At 25.9% G+C, this 16,860-nt stretch overlaps 2 protein-coding genes across 2 annotated transcripts in view; one reads left to right on the top strand and one right to left on the bottom strand.

Moving 5' to 3' along the window:
- Positions 1–16,860, top strand: part of LOC127288415 (uncharacterized) — a 261,749-nt gene that overhangs the window by 151,944 nt on the left and 92,945 nt on the right. The gene's annotated exons all lie outside the window — the stretch shown is intronic.
- Positions 1–16,860, bottom strand: part of LOC127288453 (uncharacterized) — a 138,743-nt gene that overhangs the window by 68,035 nt on the left and 53,848 nt on the right. The window contains exon 4 of the mRNA XM_051315916.1: positions 15,856–15,909. Within this exon, the coding sequence (XP_051171873.1) occupies positions 15,856–15,909 (54 nt within the window). The remainder of the gene's footprint in view (positions 1–15,855; positions 15,910–16,860) is intronic.

Here is a 16,860-nt window from a genome sequence, read left to right as displayed (position 1 = left end):
TTCAAATGAAATTTTTAGTAATATTTTACTAAAAGTTAGTGAAAATTTCTACTAATTTGAATTAGTGAACTAATTTTTGACGAAGGTTAATTTAATTTAATTTTACAATATTAATATTTAAAAAGCTTGATTAGTATTTTTTTTGCTTGTTTTTTATACGGTTAATTGTTGGAACATAATTAAGTGGAATTATGGGAAATTTGAATAGATTTTGGTTTAACAGAATTCAGTCTATTTTAGCTCGAGATGGAGGAATGAGAAACAATAATTAATCACACCATCCTCTGTGGCTTGTCGGGAGGGTTGAAACGTGGACCCTAGTGGACTGCGGTAGTCGAAGTGCTCCGGGCAATCAGCCAAAGGACTAAAACCAGAAGTGGAAATTCCAAATTCTACGTCTGTAATTCTTGATTCACTTTTATAAAAAAGATACATGCAATTTTTTTTACTGAAATTGAAATTGTTTTGGATTTTAGATTATTCCCACTTTTACAACTTTTTTTTAAATCGCTTCTTTGCAAAGGAAATATTTTTCATATGAATCTTAATTTTATTATTATAATTGTAATTATTAATATTATTTTTAATATTACATGAAAAAAAACTTTATCTGGAACTGCGATATCACAGAAAATTAAAAGGCATTAAAATAAGCGTTGCATCCTATTTTAATGCCTTTTAATTTTCTGTGATGTTTCTCTAGAATTGAGAAAACTTTCGCTATTGTAGTGAAATATATCGTTGTTCCAGGTAAAGATTTTTTTTCCATGTATTTTAAATATTATTTTTAATATTATTATTAAATATCATTAATATTATTTTTATCAATATTATTAATATTATTTTTATCAATATTATTATTATTAATAGTATTTACTTAACGGAAATTACAACCAAATCAAAGTCAAATTGATTATTACAGATGTAGAATTACTAATCCCCATTCCTCTAGAAAATACTAACATTTGCAAATCAGTAGTAAAAGGCAATTTAATAGTCGGACATAATGTTTATTTTATATTTGTATCAGTAGCAATAAAGAAAAAAAAATTTTTTTTGTCACATATGTTCGACAGTTTCTCAAAACATTTAAAAAATTTAATTTTTAATAAGTAGTAAAAGTCAGATTTATTCAGATAATGACAAAACCATAAAATTTTCATATCAGTTGTAAAGATGATGTTGAATTATATAATTTTTATAGATTTAAGTAGTAGAATACAGTTTTAGTCAGACGTTTCAGATTCTTGTGATTTTCAAATTAGTAGTAAAAAATAGTTTATATCAGACTTAACTTTTTTAAAAACTCAAACTGTTGATTAGATTTAAGTAGAAAAATACAATTTTAGTCAGACAAGATTTTAAGTGCTTTTAATTTTTAAATTAGTAGTAAAAGAAAGTTGACGTCAGATAGAATTTTTTAAAAATTAATAATGATTAGATTTAAGTAGTAAAATATAGTTTAAGTCAGACGTACTGCATTTAAAAAAATTATATTCTGTTTTTTTTAAACATATATTTTTTTAGTTATAAAATCATAATATTAATATGTAAAATCATAATATTAATATATAAAATCATAATATTAATATATAAAATCATGTAATATCAGAACGGGGCTTTAAATATATAATATTTACGTAATATCAGAGGGATCGTAATAAATAAAATGATGTTCGTTCAAAATCTAATCAATTTAACGAACGCGCACATGAAACTTTTTGTCCTCTTGATTTTTCCGGTTCACGAAAAGTTTACCTCACTTTGGAATCAAAGAAAGACTTCATTTCAAAATTGGATGAAGTAAAGTAAAATATAAAAGTTGAACAAATTTATCGACTTTTATCGAAAATCAATTTTCTTAAGAGAAGCAGAAATTGTAGAGATTATATTTTAGAGAGTCTTCGGCTTTCCTCTTTTGTCTATATTTATATTAAAAAGATAAACATTTATAAATGTTTATAGTTTTATTAACTTTTATGTTCGTAAAATATGAACTATAGTAATTTTCTTTTTTTAATATCCAGGTGTTTATTTTTTCGATTTTTTCTATTTTTTAGATTTTTTATATATTTATTTTTTATTTACTTTTTATTTACTTTTTATTTATTATTTTTTTTTTTAATTTATTTTTTATTTTCTTTTTTTTATTTTCAACCTAGTTGAATAAATTGCTTGTGAAAATATCAGTTGCAGTTAAACATGAATTAAAAAATTTATAAATAACGACCAGAGTTTACAGTAGTAAAACTTGAATTTAGTCAGACGATAAATTACAAGTCTAGACAGAAATTTTATTTTTAAATTTTTCATAGAGAATAAATTACAAGAATTGTAAACATTAATTGAATTTATATGATTTAATGGCAATTTTTGTTTTTAATTTTTCCATTTTTGAATTAAAAAAGGACAATTTTTATTTATATATATATTTAGAGCTAGGTGATTACACACGCGGTTACAGAAAGTTGAAAATTCGTTTTTTTTTCGAAATGAAAAATCGTATCGCTATGAATACAAATCAAAAGTTTAAAATTCAGAGTATGACCTAAAAATGGAGAAAGAGGAACTATTCCATGGCGTGTTTCTTAACGATTGAAAAATTGCATTCATTGTTATAAAATCGATTTTTATGAGATTGATATAATTGCTCAATTTAGAATTTTTTGATGGTAAGCTTCTTTTTTTTTAAATATAAAGAAAAAAAATTTTCTTCTCTTTGTTAATTTTACACAATTTGTGTATTTACATTGAATTTTGATTTTTTTTTAACCTCGAGGAAGAAAAAAATATTGTAAACCTCGTTGAAAAATGCAATTTAAGATAAGTAAATATGCAATCTTTTTTTTTTATAAATATGAATATTTAGATAAAAAGAAAAATTATCGAAAATCTTGTCACTTTATTTTTTCATGGGTTAATGCGAAAGTCACGTGTCTCGTTATGAAACTATTAAAGGGTTGTAGATAGAGAGATATATTTCTCGCGTATATATGTAACATTTGAAGTAACAACTTTAACCTCCCTTAACCCCTGACCTCTTTTTTTATGACTGTAAAATACTTCCGGTATTTTTCAATTGCATTTTTTTAAAAAATATTTTCTTTGTTGATATCTTTATTTTATTATTTGTTTGCTTTCTTTCTGAATTTAACAATAGTTAAAAATAACTAATTTGATAGTAAAATCAAATGGCATAACTAATCTATTAGTTAAAAATAACTAAGAAAATAACTAATTGTTAGTAATAAAATTAAAATTACTTAACTAAATTAAAACCAAACTAAACTGAACTAAAACTTAATTTAATTTGTACTAATTATTAGTTATTTTTTTTACTAATTATCAAAAAAAGACAAAATTTTAGTATTAGTTATTTTTAGCTAATTTAAAAAATTATTATTAAATGAAATTTGATACGTAAATACTAAATATAATAATATAATTAATTTTGTGTATTGTTCATGTTGATCCTATTATATGTTAGTACAACAATCAAAGGCGACATTGATTCTAATTATGATGAATTTGCAATTAAGAAGGAGATATCAATTACACAAATTCTCCAATTAGGCATGTCTCTACATCGTTTGAGCTTAGCAAACGTAATCTTCGGTCCACTCACGTATACATGTGAAGTGGAATTTGTAACAGTTCATCCCTTCCAAGTATCATATGGCAACATGAAATCAAATTATAAATTACTCCAATTCAAATAAATGGATAAAAACACTTTTTTAGTGAATAAATTACCTACTTGGTTAGACAAAAAGAAAAATGACAAATTTTTAAGTTAGACGAGAAAAAAAATCAAACAGTAAAAGAAAATTATTTTTTTTAGTGAAAAATTCCTTATTTGGTCAGACATTAGGAAAAATAACAAATTTTTAAGTTAAACGAAAGAAAAAACAAACAGCAAATAAAAAGACTTTTTTTTATTGGAAAAATTTCCTGTTTGGTCAGACATTAAGAAAAATGACAAATTTTTAAGTTAAACGAAATAAAAATAAACAAGTTGTAAATTCAGATGTTCATTATATGAACATTTTGCTTCCTCTTTATGATCACCAAAAAAATTCAATTTTTCTTAGGCAGACTATTTTATTGCAATTTCTTGCACAAAATACACCGAAAAGTGTAGAAAAAAATTGACAGCCCGATCCGAGTAGAGCACTGAAAAAAAAGTCTGGTTAAAATAACCAGAATTCTGGTTAATCTAACCAGAATAAAAAGTTATATATACCCTTACTACTTTTTCTGGTTAAAAGTACTAGAAAATTTGGTTAAAAAATTCTGGTTAAAATTCTGGTTAATTTTACCAGAATTTCAAGTTAATCTTACTAGAATTTTTCTAGTTAAAAATTTTTGGTAAAAAAATTTCTGGTTGATCTTACCAGAAATTCTAGTTAATCAGAGAATTAATTAAATTTATTATTATTATATTATATTATAAAATATTATAAAATATGAATTAAAAAAATTTGTATTATGTACATATAAATGCAATCAAACAATAACACCTTTACACTGCAATTCTCTTAATAATGTTTATTTAAATATGATTATTCAGAACTAAAATTCTGATAAAACGTGTCGAGCACGTTTTCAACATAACCTTCAAACTATTTTCCACACGAACTGGTTTGCCGTTCGTCAACAATTTTTTCACTTATATTATAAAATTAATTAACCAACCTTTAAACAGATCTTTTAATTCTCCCAAACCCCAATTTTCCAGAGCTTGGTTAACTTTTTCATCCATTCTTGCGATCCGCACGATAAACTATTCGAAAAAGAACAACAGACGCTATGCAGTGTCCGCGAACGCGCGTTTTTAACCAGAATTATTTTAACCAGAATAATTTAACCATACTTATTTAACTAGAACTGTTTAGTCTTTTTAACTATATTTTCTTGTTAAAATAACTAGAAATTTTTTAACCAAACGCATCTAGTAACTTTAACCAGAACTTTTTTTTCAGTGAGGAAGACCCTTTTTATGACCTAAAACGCACCCAAAAGCATAAAAAACTTACCAAAAAAATTTAATTTTTCTTAGGCAGACGATTTTATTGCATATTCTTGCACAAAATACACCGAAAAGTGTAGAAAAAAATTGACACCCAGATCCGAGTAGAGGAAGACCCTTTTTATGACCAAAACGCTCCCAAAAGCATAAAAAACTTACCAAAAAAATTCAATTTTTCTTAGGCAGACGATTTTATTCCATATTCTTGCACAAAATACACCGAAAAGTGTAGAAAAAAATTGACACCCTGATCCGAGTAGAGGAAGACCCTTTTTATGACCAAAAACGCATCCAAAAGCATAAAAATATTAAAAAAAATTCAATTTTTCTTCGGCAGACGATTTTATTGCATATTCTTGCACAAAATACACCGAAAAGTGTAGAAAAAAATTGACACCCAGATCCGAGTAGAGGAAGACCCTTTTTATGACCAAAACGCTCCCAAAAGCATAAAAAACTTACCAAAAAAATTCAATTTTTCTTAGGCAGACGATTTTATTCCATATTCTTGCACAAAATACACCGAAAAGTGTAGAAAAAAATTGACACCCTGATCCGAGTAGAGGAAGACCCTTTTTATGACCAAAAACGCATCCAAAAGCATAAAAATATTAAAAAAAATTCAATTTTTCTTCGGCAGACGATTTTATTGCATATTCTTGCACAAAATACACCGAAAAGTGTAGAAAAAAATTGACACCCAGATCCGAGTAGAGGAAGACCCTTTTTATGACCAAAACGCTCCCAAAAGCATAAAAAACTTACCAAAAAAATTCAATTTTTCTTAGGCAGACGATTTTATTCCATATTCTTGCACAAAATACACCGAAAAGTGTAGAAAAAAATTGACACCCTGATCCGAGTAGAGGAAGACCCTTTTTATGACCAAAAACGCATCCAAAAGCATAAAAATATTTTAAAAAATTCAATTTTTCTTCGGCAGACGATTTTATTGCATATTCTTGCACAAAATACACCGAAAAGTGTAGAAAAAAATTGACACCCAGATCCGAGTAGAGGAAGACCCTTTTTATGACCAAAACGCTCCCAAAAGCATAAAAAACTTACCAAAAAAATTCAATTTTTCTTAGGCAGACGATTTTATTCCATATTCTTGCACAAAATACACCGAAAAGTGTAGAAAAAAATCGACACCCTGATCCGAGTAGAGGAAGACCCTTTTTATGACCAAAAACGCATCCAAAAGCATAAAAATATTAAAAAAAATTCAATTTTTCTTCGGCAGACGATTTTATTGCATATTCTTGCACAAAATACACCGAAAAGTGTAGAAAAAAATTGACACTTAAATCCGAGTAGTGGAAGACCCTTTTTATGACCAAAAACGCTCCCAAACGCATAAAAAACTTACCAAAAAAATTCAATTTTTCTTAGGCAGACGATTTTATTGCATATTCTTGCACAAAATACACCGAAAAGTGTAGAAAAAAATTGACACCCAAATCCGAGTAGAGGAAGACCTTTTTTACCACCAAATCGCATCCAAAAGCATTTAAAAAACTTACCAAAAAGTTGTAAATTTAGATGTTCATTACATGAACATTTTGCTTCCTCTTTACGATCAGCAAAAAAATTTGCTTCCTCGTGGAGAAAGCAAAATTTTATTGACAAAATGTGAATTTTTGATTTTTTAACTTTCATTAATTCTTTAAATTTACCTGAAATGAATACTTTATATATTGATCGATTCGTCTTGACGTAAAGAATACGATTATATTATATATAACCTTAAATTTTTCTATTTAAAAATTTTTTCGATTAAAAAAAAATTTTTGGAAAAAAGACCATAAAATTTTTTTTTTGGAGTATTTTTCAAAATCCTTTGGTCAGATTTGAGATATTAATATGATAAATGAGCCTACTAAATTTTATCTAAATCCATTAAAACCTGTTAAAGTTATCTTCTAAACAAAAAAAGGATCCACACACACACACACACACACACACACATACATACATCCGGACAATTGATCAGGATCTCATATAACATGTTTCTATAAAGAAAAAAATTTGTTTCCGCCACTTTGAAAAGTTTTATAAACGAAAGGACTACAAAGCTTCCTCCACGAGGAAGCAAAAAGTGAATTAAAAAAAAAACATTACTAAAAAATTTTCTGTTTAGTAAGCTTAAAAAAATCAATAAACTGATTTAAAAATATTTATTCAATAGTCGAGTTTGATCTGATAAGAAAATCAAGTTTCCATTATATAATAGAAACAGATTTAGATTGTGACAAAAAAAAATGCAATTTCGCCGCAAAACTATTAGGAGGAGAAATTGAAGAAAAAAAAACAGCTTTTGATGAAAAAAAAATAAAATGACAATAATAATGAATTAAGTGTGAAGTTTCGTTTTTAAATGAAAGTAATTTAAATCGTGGAAATAGAATTTTGTAAAGAACAAATTACGATTGGATACAAGGAAAATTAATGGAAGTCTCTTTACATCAGGTTGGGAGGGAAATTTTTTTTTTTCTTTTTTTTTTTAACAGAACCCACGTTACAACAACGTCGCTTTTCTTCGAAGATAAGAGGATTTACATTTCCCTCGATTCGTTTTTTGCGAATATATATATATATATATATATATATGTTTACTTAGCCTTTCACTGGGCCAAGCTTCGACAATAAATAGTCGTTCAAAGTACCAGGCGAGTCGAAAATTTATCTCCTCCCTTTACTCTAAAAGTAACTTGAAAGTTTTAATTAAAATATAATTATTATTCAGAAAAATTCTCTTTTTTCCCTTGATGGTTATTATATAATAATAATATAATAATAATAATAATAATAATAATAAAAATAATAATAATAATAATAATAATAATAATAATAATAAAAATAATAATAATAAAATCCCAACCAAAAATTTCAGTATTATACCAGAGTTGACTACTGGCGCAGTACTGGTTCAGTATTGGCTGCCGAGACTGGGCAGTCTGTACTGAACAAGTACTGGTATTTATATTTTATCAGTACTGGTACGGTACCACCCTCCCAGTACTGGAAAACCAGTACTGAGCCGATATTGAGCCAGTACTGGCTTTTCTTTTTGATTAATACTAGTTTACAAAAAGTTCTAGAGTGAACCCGATGAATTTTTTTGTTTAAATATTTTGTTCATCAAAATTTTTTTAACTTGATTTTATTTTTCAAAATTAAAATCTACATTATTTTGCTTTTCTGTGGGTAAAATTATTTAAACAAAAAGTTTCCTGAGACTAAGTCTAAAACATTTTGCAAGATTTTCTTTTTATTTTCAGATAAGCAATAAACCAAAAAAAATTTTAAAAGATCAAACTAAAAATAAATAAATTTGTTTATAAAAAATTAATATTTTTTAAAATAAATTTTAAAATATAAATTTAATTTAAAAAAATTAAATACAATCGCAAGTAAAATTGCACAAATGTTATATTATCAATAATATAAAATATATAATTAACCTTTCTTAATATAGAAATTATAAAAAATAGTTAAACCTACAAACTTATATATTTCAATGGTCAATAAAATTATTGTAATTTGTGTCTGGATGTTATTCTTGAGTTTTTTCCCAAAAGTGAATTATAAACAAAAATTTAATGTTAATTTAAAAATAATTTAGATAATTTTTTTAATAATTACCTAATTTCAGGAATTTAGTATTTAATTATTTATTAAATCATTATATTTGTGATGAGTTAATTTGTAAACTAATTTTGTTTTATGTAAATTGAATTGAATTCAATGTTAATTTATTTATATTTGATATAATAATTAATAAATTAAAGTGAATAATAAAATAATTAAATAGTTAATTGCATAACTATATACATTATAATTATTTTATAAACATTTTTATTTTTACTGAACTGTTTTTATATATTATAAAAACTTTGGCTTTACAATAAATATATTTTTATATTTATTTTTTGATTTTTTAAAATAATAATTTGCAATATATATTATAAGAAAGAATAAAAATTCTTGGCGTTTTCGATTTTATATAATAAAATATTAATTAGTTAGTTGACTAATTTAATTAATATTTAATTTGTGTTGGGTTACTAAAAATTTCAGACACTTTTTCCTAAGTATACCAAAAAAGTATTACCTGGAGTGAAATTTATCTCTGTTAGAGTTAAAGCTTTCTTTTCGTATACAATAAATTACAAAACTGACAGTACTCGACCAGTACTGAACCAGTAGTGGTTACCAATACTGGTGGCAACTCTGGTAGCCAATACTGGTAAAATGTTATCATCCCAAAGTTACGCCAACTCTGGCGCCAATACTGGGTGCCAGTACTGCGCCATTAGTAAATTTTTGATTGAGATATTATAATGAAATAATAGTAGTAATAATAATAGTAATAATATTCTAATAATATCATTATATTTTTATCTTTTTTTTAATAATTATTTTCCATGAAATTCAATTTTTTGAAGAATGCAAAATATTTATTTAATGTATATATATATTTTGTAATAATCTTTTATCAATAAACAGCGAGTGATTTGTAATTTATAGACTGTCAGGATAGTATTTATGAAAACAGGAGTTTTTATTTTTTTTTAAACTCGTATCTGCGTTTGTGAAATTGTCATGAGTATCGTGAAAAATGTTTCATGCAGTAATATGCAAGAGAGAAGGGAGAGAGAGAGAGACTATAAAAAGTTGACGATTTGCAATGTACTCACAAATTTTTTTTTTTTTTTTCACTGATCATAAATTTTTCGATATCTTTTTAAAAAAAATGTGCTACCTTTATAGTTTAAATATTTGAATAAAATTGTCACTTTTGTTCATTTAAACTCTGAGAGAAATTTATTATTTGAAAAGTACTAACAGAAAAGTAGAATTTTTTTTTTACATTAAAAAAAAATGGAATATCATTTTTTTTTTTTCTAAAATAATTTTTCAATTATTTATTTTTGAATTTATTTTTCCGGTCTCTTATCGTTTTTTTTGGAGGGTGGGGGGGTTTACCCTATCCTTATTTGAAACGATAGGTATAAAATACCCGAAGAGTCCCATAAAAATCGAAGGAAAATTTCCTGTTTTTTTTTTCCTTTCAATCGATATCGAAGTCATTCTTTGACTTTAGATAAGGGAAGGTTAAGGGGAGGGGTAGAGGTAAAGGTGAAACTTTTCAAAGCCGCATTTTCTGAGAAAATCAATTTTATCATAAATCGGTACACCATGAATTGAAGATCTTTACTCCCCCAACGGTGGTGGTTGGCATTGAAATGACTTTTAGTTCCGCGAAAGGGTATTATATGAGCTTTGGGTGAAAGAGGGTGGAAAGGGTTGGGGGGGGGGTAGAAATTGCCACTGTACTTCTAACTCTGTCGAGAGGGTTTGCTATGAAACTCGAAGCGCATAGGAGAGAAGGTTAGTCGAAAGATACGATTGGACGAGTGTCATATGGAGGGAGAGGTGGAAAGGGGAGGAGGGGGGAAACAAGGACTGATAAAGAGTGGCGAACGTTGGGGTATAGTCCTCGTACGACGACCAGGAGTTTCTTTGGTGGATCAATATACCACCACCACTACTACTACTACTACTACCATTCAAGTGAATCCAGGTATATGTAGAAATCTACTTATACCGAGAGATCGCATCATGCACGGTACTTTCTCTCTCTCTCTCTCTGTTCAACACCACTAAATATACTTTCTATATATATATATATGTATATATGTACAAGAAAATTCTCACTCGAAGCAATTCTGTGTTCAAGTGGCGCTAATTAAATTACTCCGATCTGTGGCCTTTGTACCTTTTTACGCTTCGTTTACTTTCACGAAAATCCAGAGAGCACTTTCCATCTGCACTTATATAAACCGTATTTCCATTATTTTTTTCACTCGTAGATTAATACATTTTGAAAATGAATTTTGGGTAATGGAGGGAAATTTGTTTCAAAATTTCGGGATGCGGGAATTTGTTATAAAAATTAGTTGGAATTTTCATTAGGGTCAACTGGGGTAAATCCGAACGCTTTTAGTAACACAGAGAAAAGTGAGTGTTATTTTCACACTGAATTCAGTGTTAAAATAACCTGCAACAAACTTTAGCCCAAAGGTGTCATTTTAACACTGGAAATAGGAGAAAATTTCAATTCTACCTATTTTAGAAGAAATTTTTTTTACCCTATTAGAGATAAGTTGTGAAACGTCACTGAAAGCATTAGTCCTTTTTATTATACACTCCTCAAGGTTAGATACAACGAATCAAGCAGTTTTCATAATTTTTTTAAATGTAATTTGTTATACAAGGATATAAATAAATTAGCTTATAAGTGAAAAAATTCGTATATGTGACCTGAACAGTTAAAAGGATCCTTATTTCCGAAAAAATCGATTTTTATTTTTTCAATAATTTCAAATATAAAAAGTATATATATTTCTAAAGTAATATTAAGTAACAATAAATGAAAATTGTAATCTTAATAATGAAAAAAATGATACAATTTGAATAAATTTATATATACATATATTATATATATTATATATATTAACGGAATAAAACGATTCGAGTCTGGTTTTATTTAAAGGAGAATTATTTTACACTGAAAGGTAATTTTAAAATATATAATATGGAAATGAAAAGGCCCAGAATGTTTGTATCGTGTCCTTATTTAAGTACAATTTATAGGTAAAAATCTTTAATTACCATTTTTGTAAATGTTAAAAACAATTCCAGTCAGTAATTAAATATTTATGTAAAATTCTTTTACCATCTTTAAAAATAGAAATTAACAATTTTTACTAACGAATTATAAATAATTATGGACACAACACAACCGTTCTGGACTTTTATTTCAAGAATTTGTTTATTTATAATTATTTCCAAATTATGTATTAAAAAACAGTTTTAACAAAGAACATAAATAGTAATTTCAGAAGATTTGTTTTCAATGGAAGATGAAAAATAATTCTTATATGAAGAAAAATTATTTCATTTAAAAATGTTTTAATGTAAATGAATGTTTTCTATTTTCATTGTTTTATAGGTTTCATTTTTCGTTTGAAGAGGATTTTCGTTTTTCAGTATACACGCATAATGAAAAGCAATAATATGTATGTCGAAAAAGCTTTACCTCATATTCGCAATCGCAACAATACTTCTTGTTTAAAAAAATATAAATTTATTCAAATTGTATCATTTTTCACATTATTAAGACTACAATTTTCATTTAATGTTACTTAATATTACTTTAGAAATATATATTCAGGTAACATATACGAATTTTTTCATTTGTAAGCTAATTTATTTATATCTTTGTATAACAAATTATAGCAAAAATATGAGAATTAAAAAAAATTATGAAAACTGTTTGATTCGTTGTGTCTAACTCTAAGGATTGTTTCAAAAAAATTAAAAATCACAATAGTTCTCTGAAATTGAAGAATTCATATGATAATAGTACTAAATGAAGAAATGTTGTAAGATTAACTTGAGATCTTTTCAATAAATTTATTAAAAGAATAAATTTATTTATTCTTAATATTTCTTTATAATTTTTAAAATTTAATTTTTTTTATAACAGTATTTTAGTTATTTTATTATACACATATAACCTCACACATATTTATATTAAACGTATTTTCGACAATTGTCAAGATAAATCTTGTAATTTACTAGTGTGCTATAGTTTTTGTCGTAAATAAATACGTGATTTACATCAGAAGCTTTCAGTGACGCGTCACAACCCATCTCTACCCAACAAAGGTAAATTTGAATTTTTAGCCTCATCATAATTACCCCATTAAGAAATTGGCCGCAACAAAAACAACACTCACTTTTCTCTGTGAAGTTTCAACAATAACATAAGTTTTTTCTTTAAAAAAAAAATACTTCTGGTATTCTGGTGCATGAAGTTGTTACTTTACTTCCATAGAACAATTTTATGGGGTAGAAAATTTTTTTGATAAATTACAATCGCAGGAAACTTAGCGTTCGTATTTACCTCGATACTTTGCAACTTTCCTAAAATATGGGGGTAAATACGAACGCCACTGTATTTCAGAAAAATCTTAGGGAAAATAAATTTAAAGTATTGCAATTGTTAAACTTATATAAAAACTCAAAAAAATACGATAATAAACCTATTATGTAATAATGCATCATATATAAATACAAAAATCAAACAGGTTAAAAATTAAAATGCATTACACAATTAAAACCTTCAATAACTTTATCAAATCATAACGGATTTTTGCAAAACTTGGTACAGAAAGTATTTTGGAGTGATTGAATGTAAATACAAAAATAAAAGTCAAATTTTTTAAATTCAAAATGGCGGACTTTCCTAAAACTTATTTTTAAAAATGATCAAATTTGCTAACCCTGAAACCCCCCGAGTAACAATTTTCGAGCGAATCCAATGAATTTTTTAATTCTCGTCCGCCATTTTGAATTTTGAAAAACTGACTTCAAATTGGTAATTAGCGACCCCAAAAACCGTAGAATACCAAATTTTATTAAGATCCTGAAAAACTTTTTTCAACAAACCATTTGGCAAAAAAATTGAAACACTCCTTCGAGAGAACAGAGATTAAGTTTCTGCTTATTAATTACTAACGAGGATACATATAGAAAGAAAAACTTTTTTCTATGTACTTTTATAATGTTAAAATAATAGTGTAATCAAATAAAAACAATTTTGTGTGGCTTTGATGTAAAAAAAAATTATTAAAAATACCGTTCGGATTTACCCCAGTTTTCCAATTTTCTTGGGTAAATACGAACGGTCTGATATTATTAATAAAATTTTACAGAAGGCAAAAATCAAATATAGTTTCTGTTCTAGTATTCATAACAAACAATTATAAATAATAAAATGAATTTTTAGCTTCTTTTTCTTCAAATACGAGACAAAATACTGAAAGAGTGTCATCTTTGATTTTCAATCTTTTTTGCAATACTTGTTATCTTTGTTTATGCTGTTGCTAATTAACAAACAAAAAATGGGATAATACTTAGAATCTCTTCAAGAGGATCTGAGGTAAAAATTCTCATATCGAACTTATTTTTAAAAATTTTAATTAAGCTGAAATAATTAGCGTTCGGATTTACCCCGACTGACCCTATTTAGAATTTTAATTATTTTTTTTTATAATTAATTATTTTTTAGCTGTATTTTTATTTCGAATTATTATTTTGAGGAATTTTCATTAAACGGATTTTCTATATTACTGAATTTTTTTAATAACTGTGGACTTGTTGAATAAATGTCTTAAGCAGTAGTAAACGAAATTTTCAGTCAGACAGAATTTTAGAGTAGTAAAAGTCAATGTTAATCAGACATGAGGCTTCGAATTCAGTAAAAAAAAGTGTATTTTAGTCAGACATCGTATTTTAAATTCTTGTAATTTTATTATCAGTAGTAAAACCAATTTTAGTCAGACAACGATTAATATATATTGAACATTGATATAAGTAGAAAAAAAGGTTTTAGTCAGACGTAAGTGTTTTAAATTCTTGTAATTTATCGTAAGTGTAATTTTATCATATGTAGTAAAAATTATTTCAGACATAATGATTAATACTGATGGAACATTGGTATAAGTAGTGAAACAATGTTTTAGTCAGACACAGAAAATTATAAGGTATTAAAATAATAAGAGTTGCAGCTTATTTTAATGCCTTTTAATTTTCTGTGTAACGTAAGGTTTTTAGCATAAAAATAATTTTGTTAGAAAAAATATAAAAAATTTCCGCTGAATTATGAATTTTTTTTTACATTAGTAGTGAAAGTCAGTGTTTAGTCAGACGTAACATAAATTCGTACAATTCTACTGTCAGTAGTAAATATCAGTTTTTGGCAGACATTTTTATTCTGCACTATTGGATTAATTGAAATTATTTCTTATTTTACCATAATTTTTTTAAATAAAATTATTTATTTGTACCATTTTCCTATTAGTGTATAATTTTTTTTTTTAATTTCAATCTCCCCTATATAAATATTGTAATCCGAAAGTAGCACTTGCTTTGAATTTATTTCACACCTGATACCATGACTTACATGAATGAAGCACATCGAATCGAATTACAGGTGATCCACTTTAGTCTTTGTGCAATGTTTCACGTGTCCACTTTGCTTGTCACGTGTTACACTATCATTCCGATAATCAAGCTTTTAATCTCCAAAAGAATAATATTTTATTTGTTAATACAAATTGCAAAAAAAAAAATACAAATTAATTTTATTTAAAAAAATATTTTTATTTATAATAAATAAATTTAAATAAAATTTATTGATTTATTTTAAAAAAGTTTACTTTTTTCACTATTTTTTGAAAAGTAACCAAAGTAAACATTTAATTTTCCTCTATTTATTCACAATGAATACTGTGAATAAAAAAAAAGAATTACCTGTACTTTCTTTTTCTAAGAGAGAGAAAGAAAAATATATGCAAAAGTATAAAAAGCTTTTTCTTTTTCTTTATTTTTCTGTAAAATCGCTAGGAAATGTCGGATGCAACAGCTGTAAGGAAATTATAATTTTATCCGCTTTCATGAAGCTTGGAGAACAGTGAAATAGATTGGGTTTAGAGAGCGATTTTTCTGATTCTTTACTCTCTCTCTCTCTCTCTTTCTATTTCTCTACTTTTTTTTCTCTCTTTCCCTCTCGCTCGCTCGCTTATGTTACTTCCTTTCATAAGTAATCTCCAGTGTAATTCCACTGTTTGTGTACCCTCTGCTTCCAGGCGAGTGTAAACCTTTACGATATTCTCCCCAGAATCACCTTTCTCTCCATAACTTACGTAATAAAATGCTCAAAAGAGTAGATATAAAACTAAATTACAAACCTCTCACAAATGTCGAATTTAAAGTTGAAATGCTCGATGAAGTGAAACGCAGTTCTGAAACAAAAAATTTTTCCCTGATGAATTTTCCAGTTACACATATTATATATAGAATATATATGATAGTTACGTAATATTACAGTAATATTACATGTAACATTACTGTAATATTACAGTAACATTACCGGCTAATATTACTATAATACTACTGTAATATTACTATAATATTATTTTAAAAGCACTTTAATATCACTAGGTATAATATTATTGTAATATTTCCGCTTAATATTAGTTTAATATTACTGTAATATTTTGAAATACTAATGTAATATTACTGTAATATCACTATTACTATAATATTAAGCGATGATATTACAGTAATATTACAGTACTATTACAATAATTTAAGTGGTTACATTACAGTAGTATTTCAAAATATTACAGTACTATTACAATAATTTAAGTGGTTACATTACAGTAGTATTTCAAAATATTACAGTAGTATTACAGTAACATGTAATATTACAGCAATACTAAATGGAAATATTGCAGTAATATCACCGCTTAATATTACAGTAATGTTACAGTAGTATTTTCAAATATTACAGTAGTATTTTCAGTATTATTATAGTAATATTAAGCGGTAATATTACAGTACCATTACTGTAAAATTACTGTAATATTTCCGTTTAATATTTATGTAATATTACCTGCTACTTGGGTATAGCGAATACTTTTTAAATTTTTGAATTAGTTAAAAATATTAGTCAAACCAATTATCAGTTAAATTCACTTTTAGATTTTTTAAAAATAAACTAATTTTTCTGTGTAACTAATTCAATTAGTAAAATTTGACAATTTTTTTTTTATAATTTTGATACCGACTCATAAATTATGTAATTAGTTTGGAAAGTGTTTTGGAATAAATATAAATTTTTTTTATCGCAATTTTGCCAGTGCAATTGTTTTAAAATAGAGAAAAAAAGAGAGAAAGAGAGAGAGGGCAAC

This window comes from Leptopilina boulardi, unplaced genomic scaffold (genome assembly GCF_019393585.1).
Source record: "Leptopilina boulardi isolate dan_hultmark-lab unplaced genomic scaffold, ZJU_Lbou_2.1 LbouV2_386, whole genome shotgun sequence".
NCBI classification, from domain to species: domain Eukaryota; kingdom Metazoa; phylum Arthropoda; class Insecta; order Hymenoptera; family Figitidae; genus Leptopilina; species Leptopilina boulardi.
This window is presented reverse-complemented; position numbering and strand designations above follow the sequence as displayed.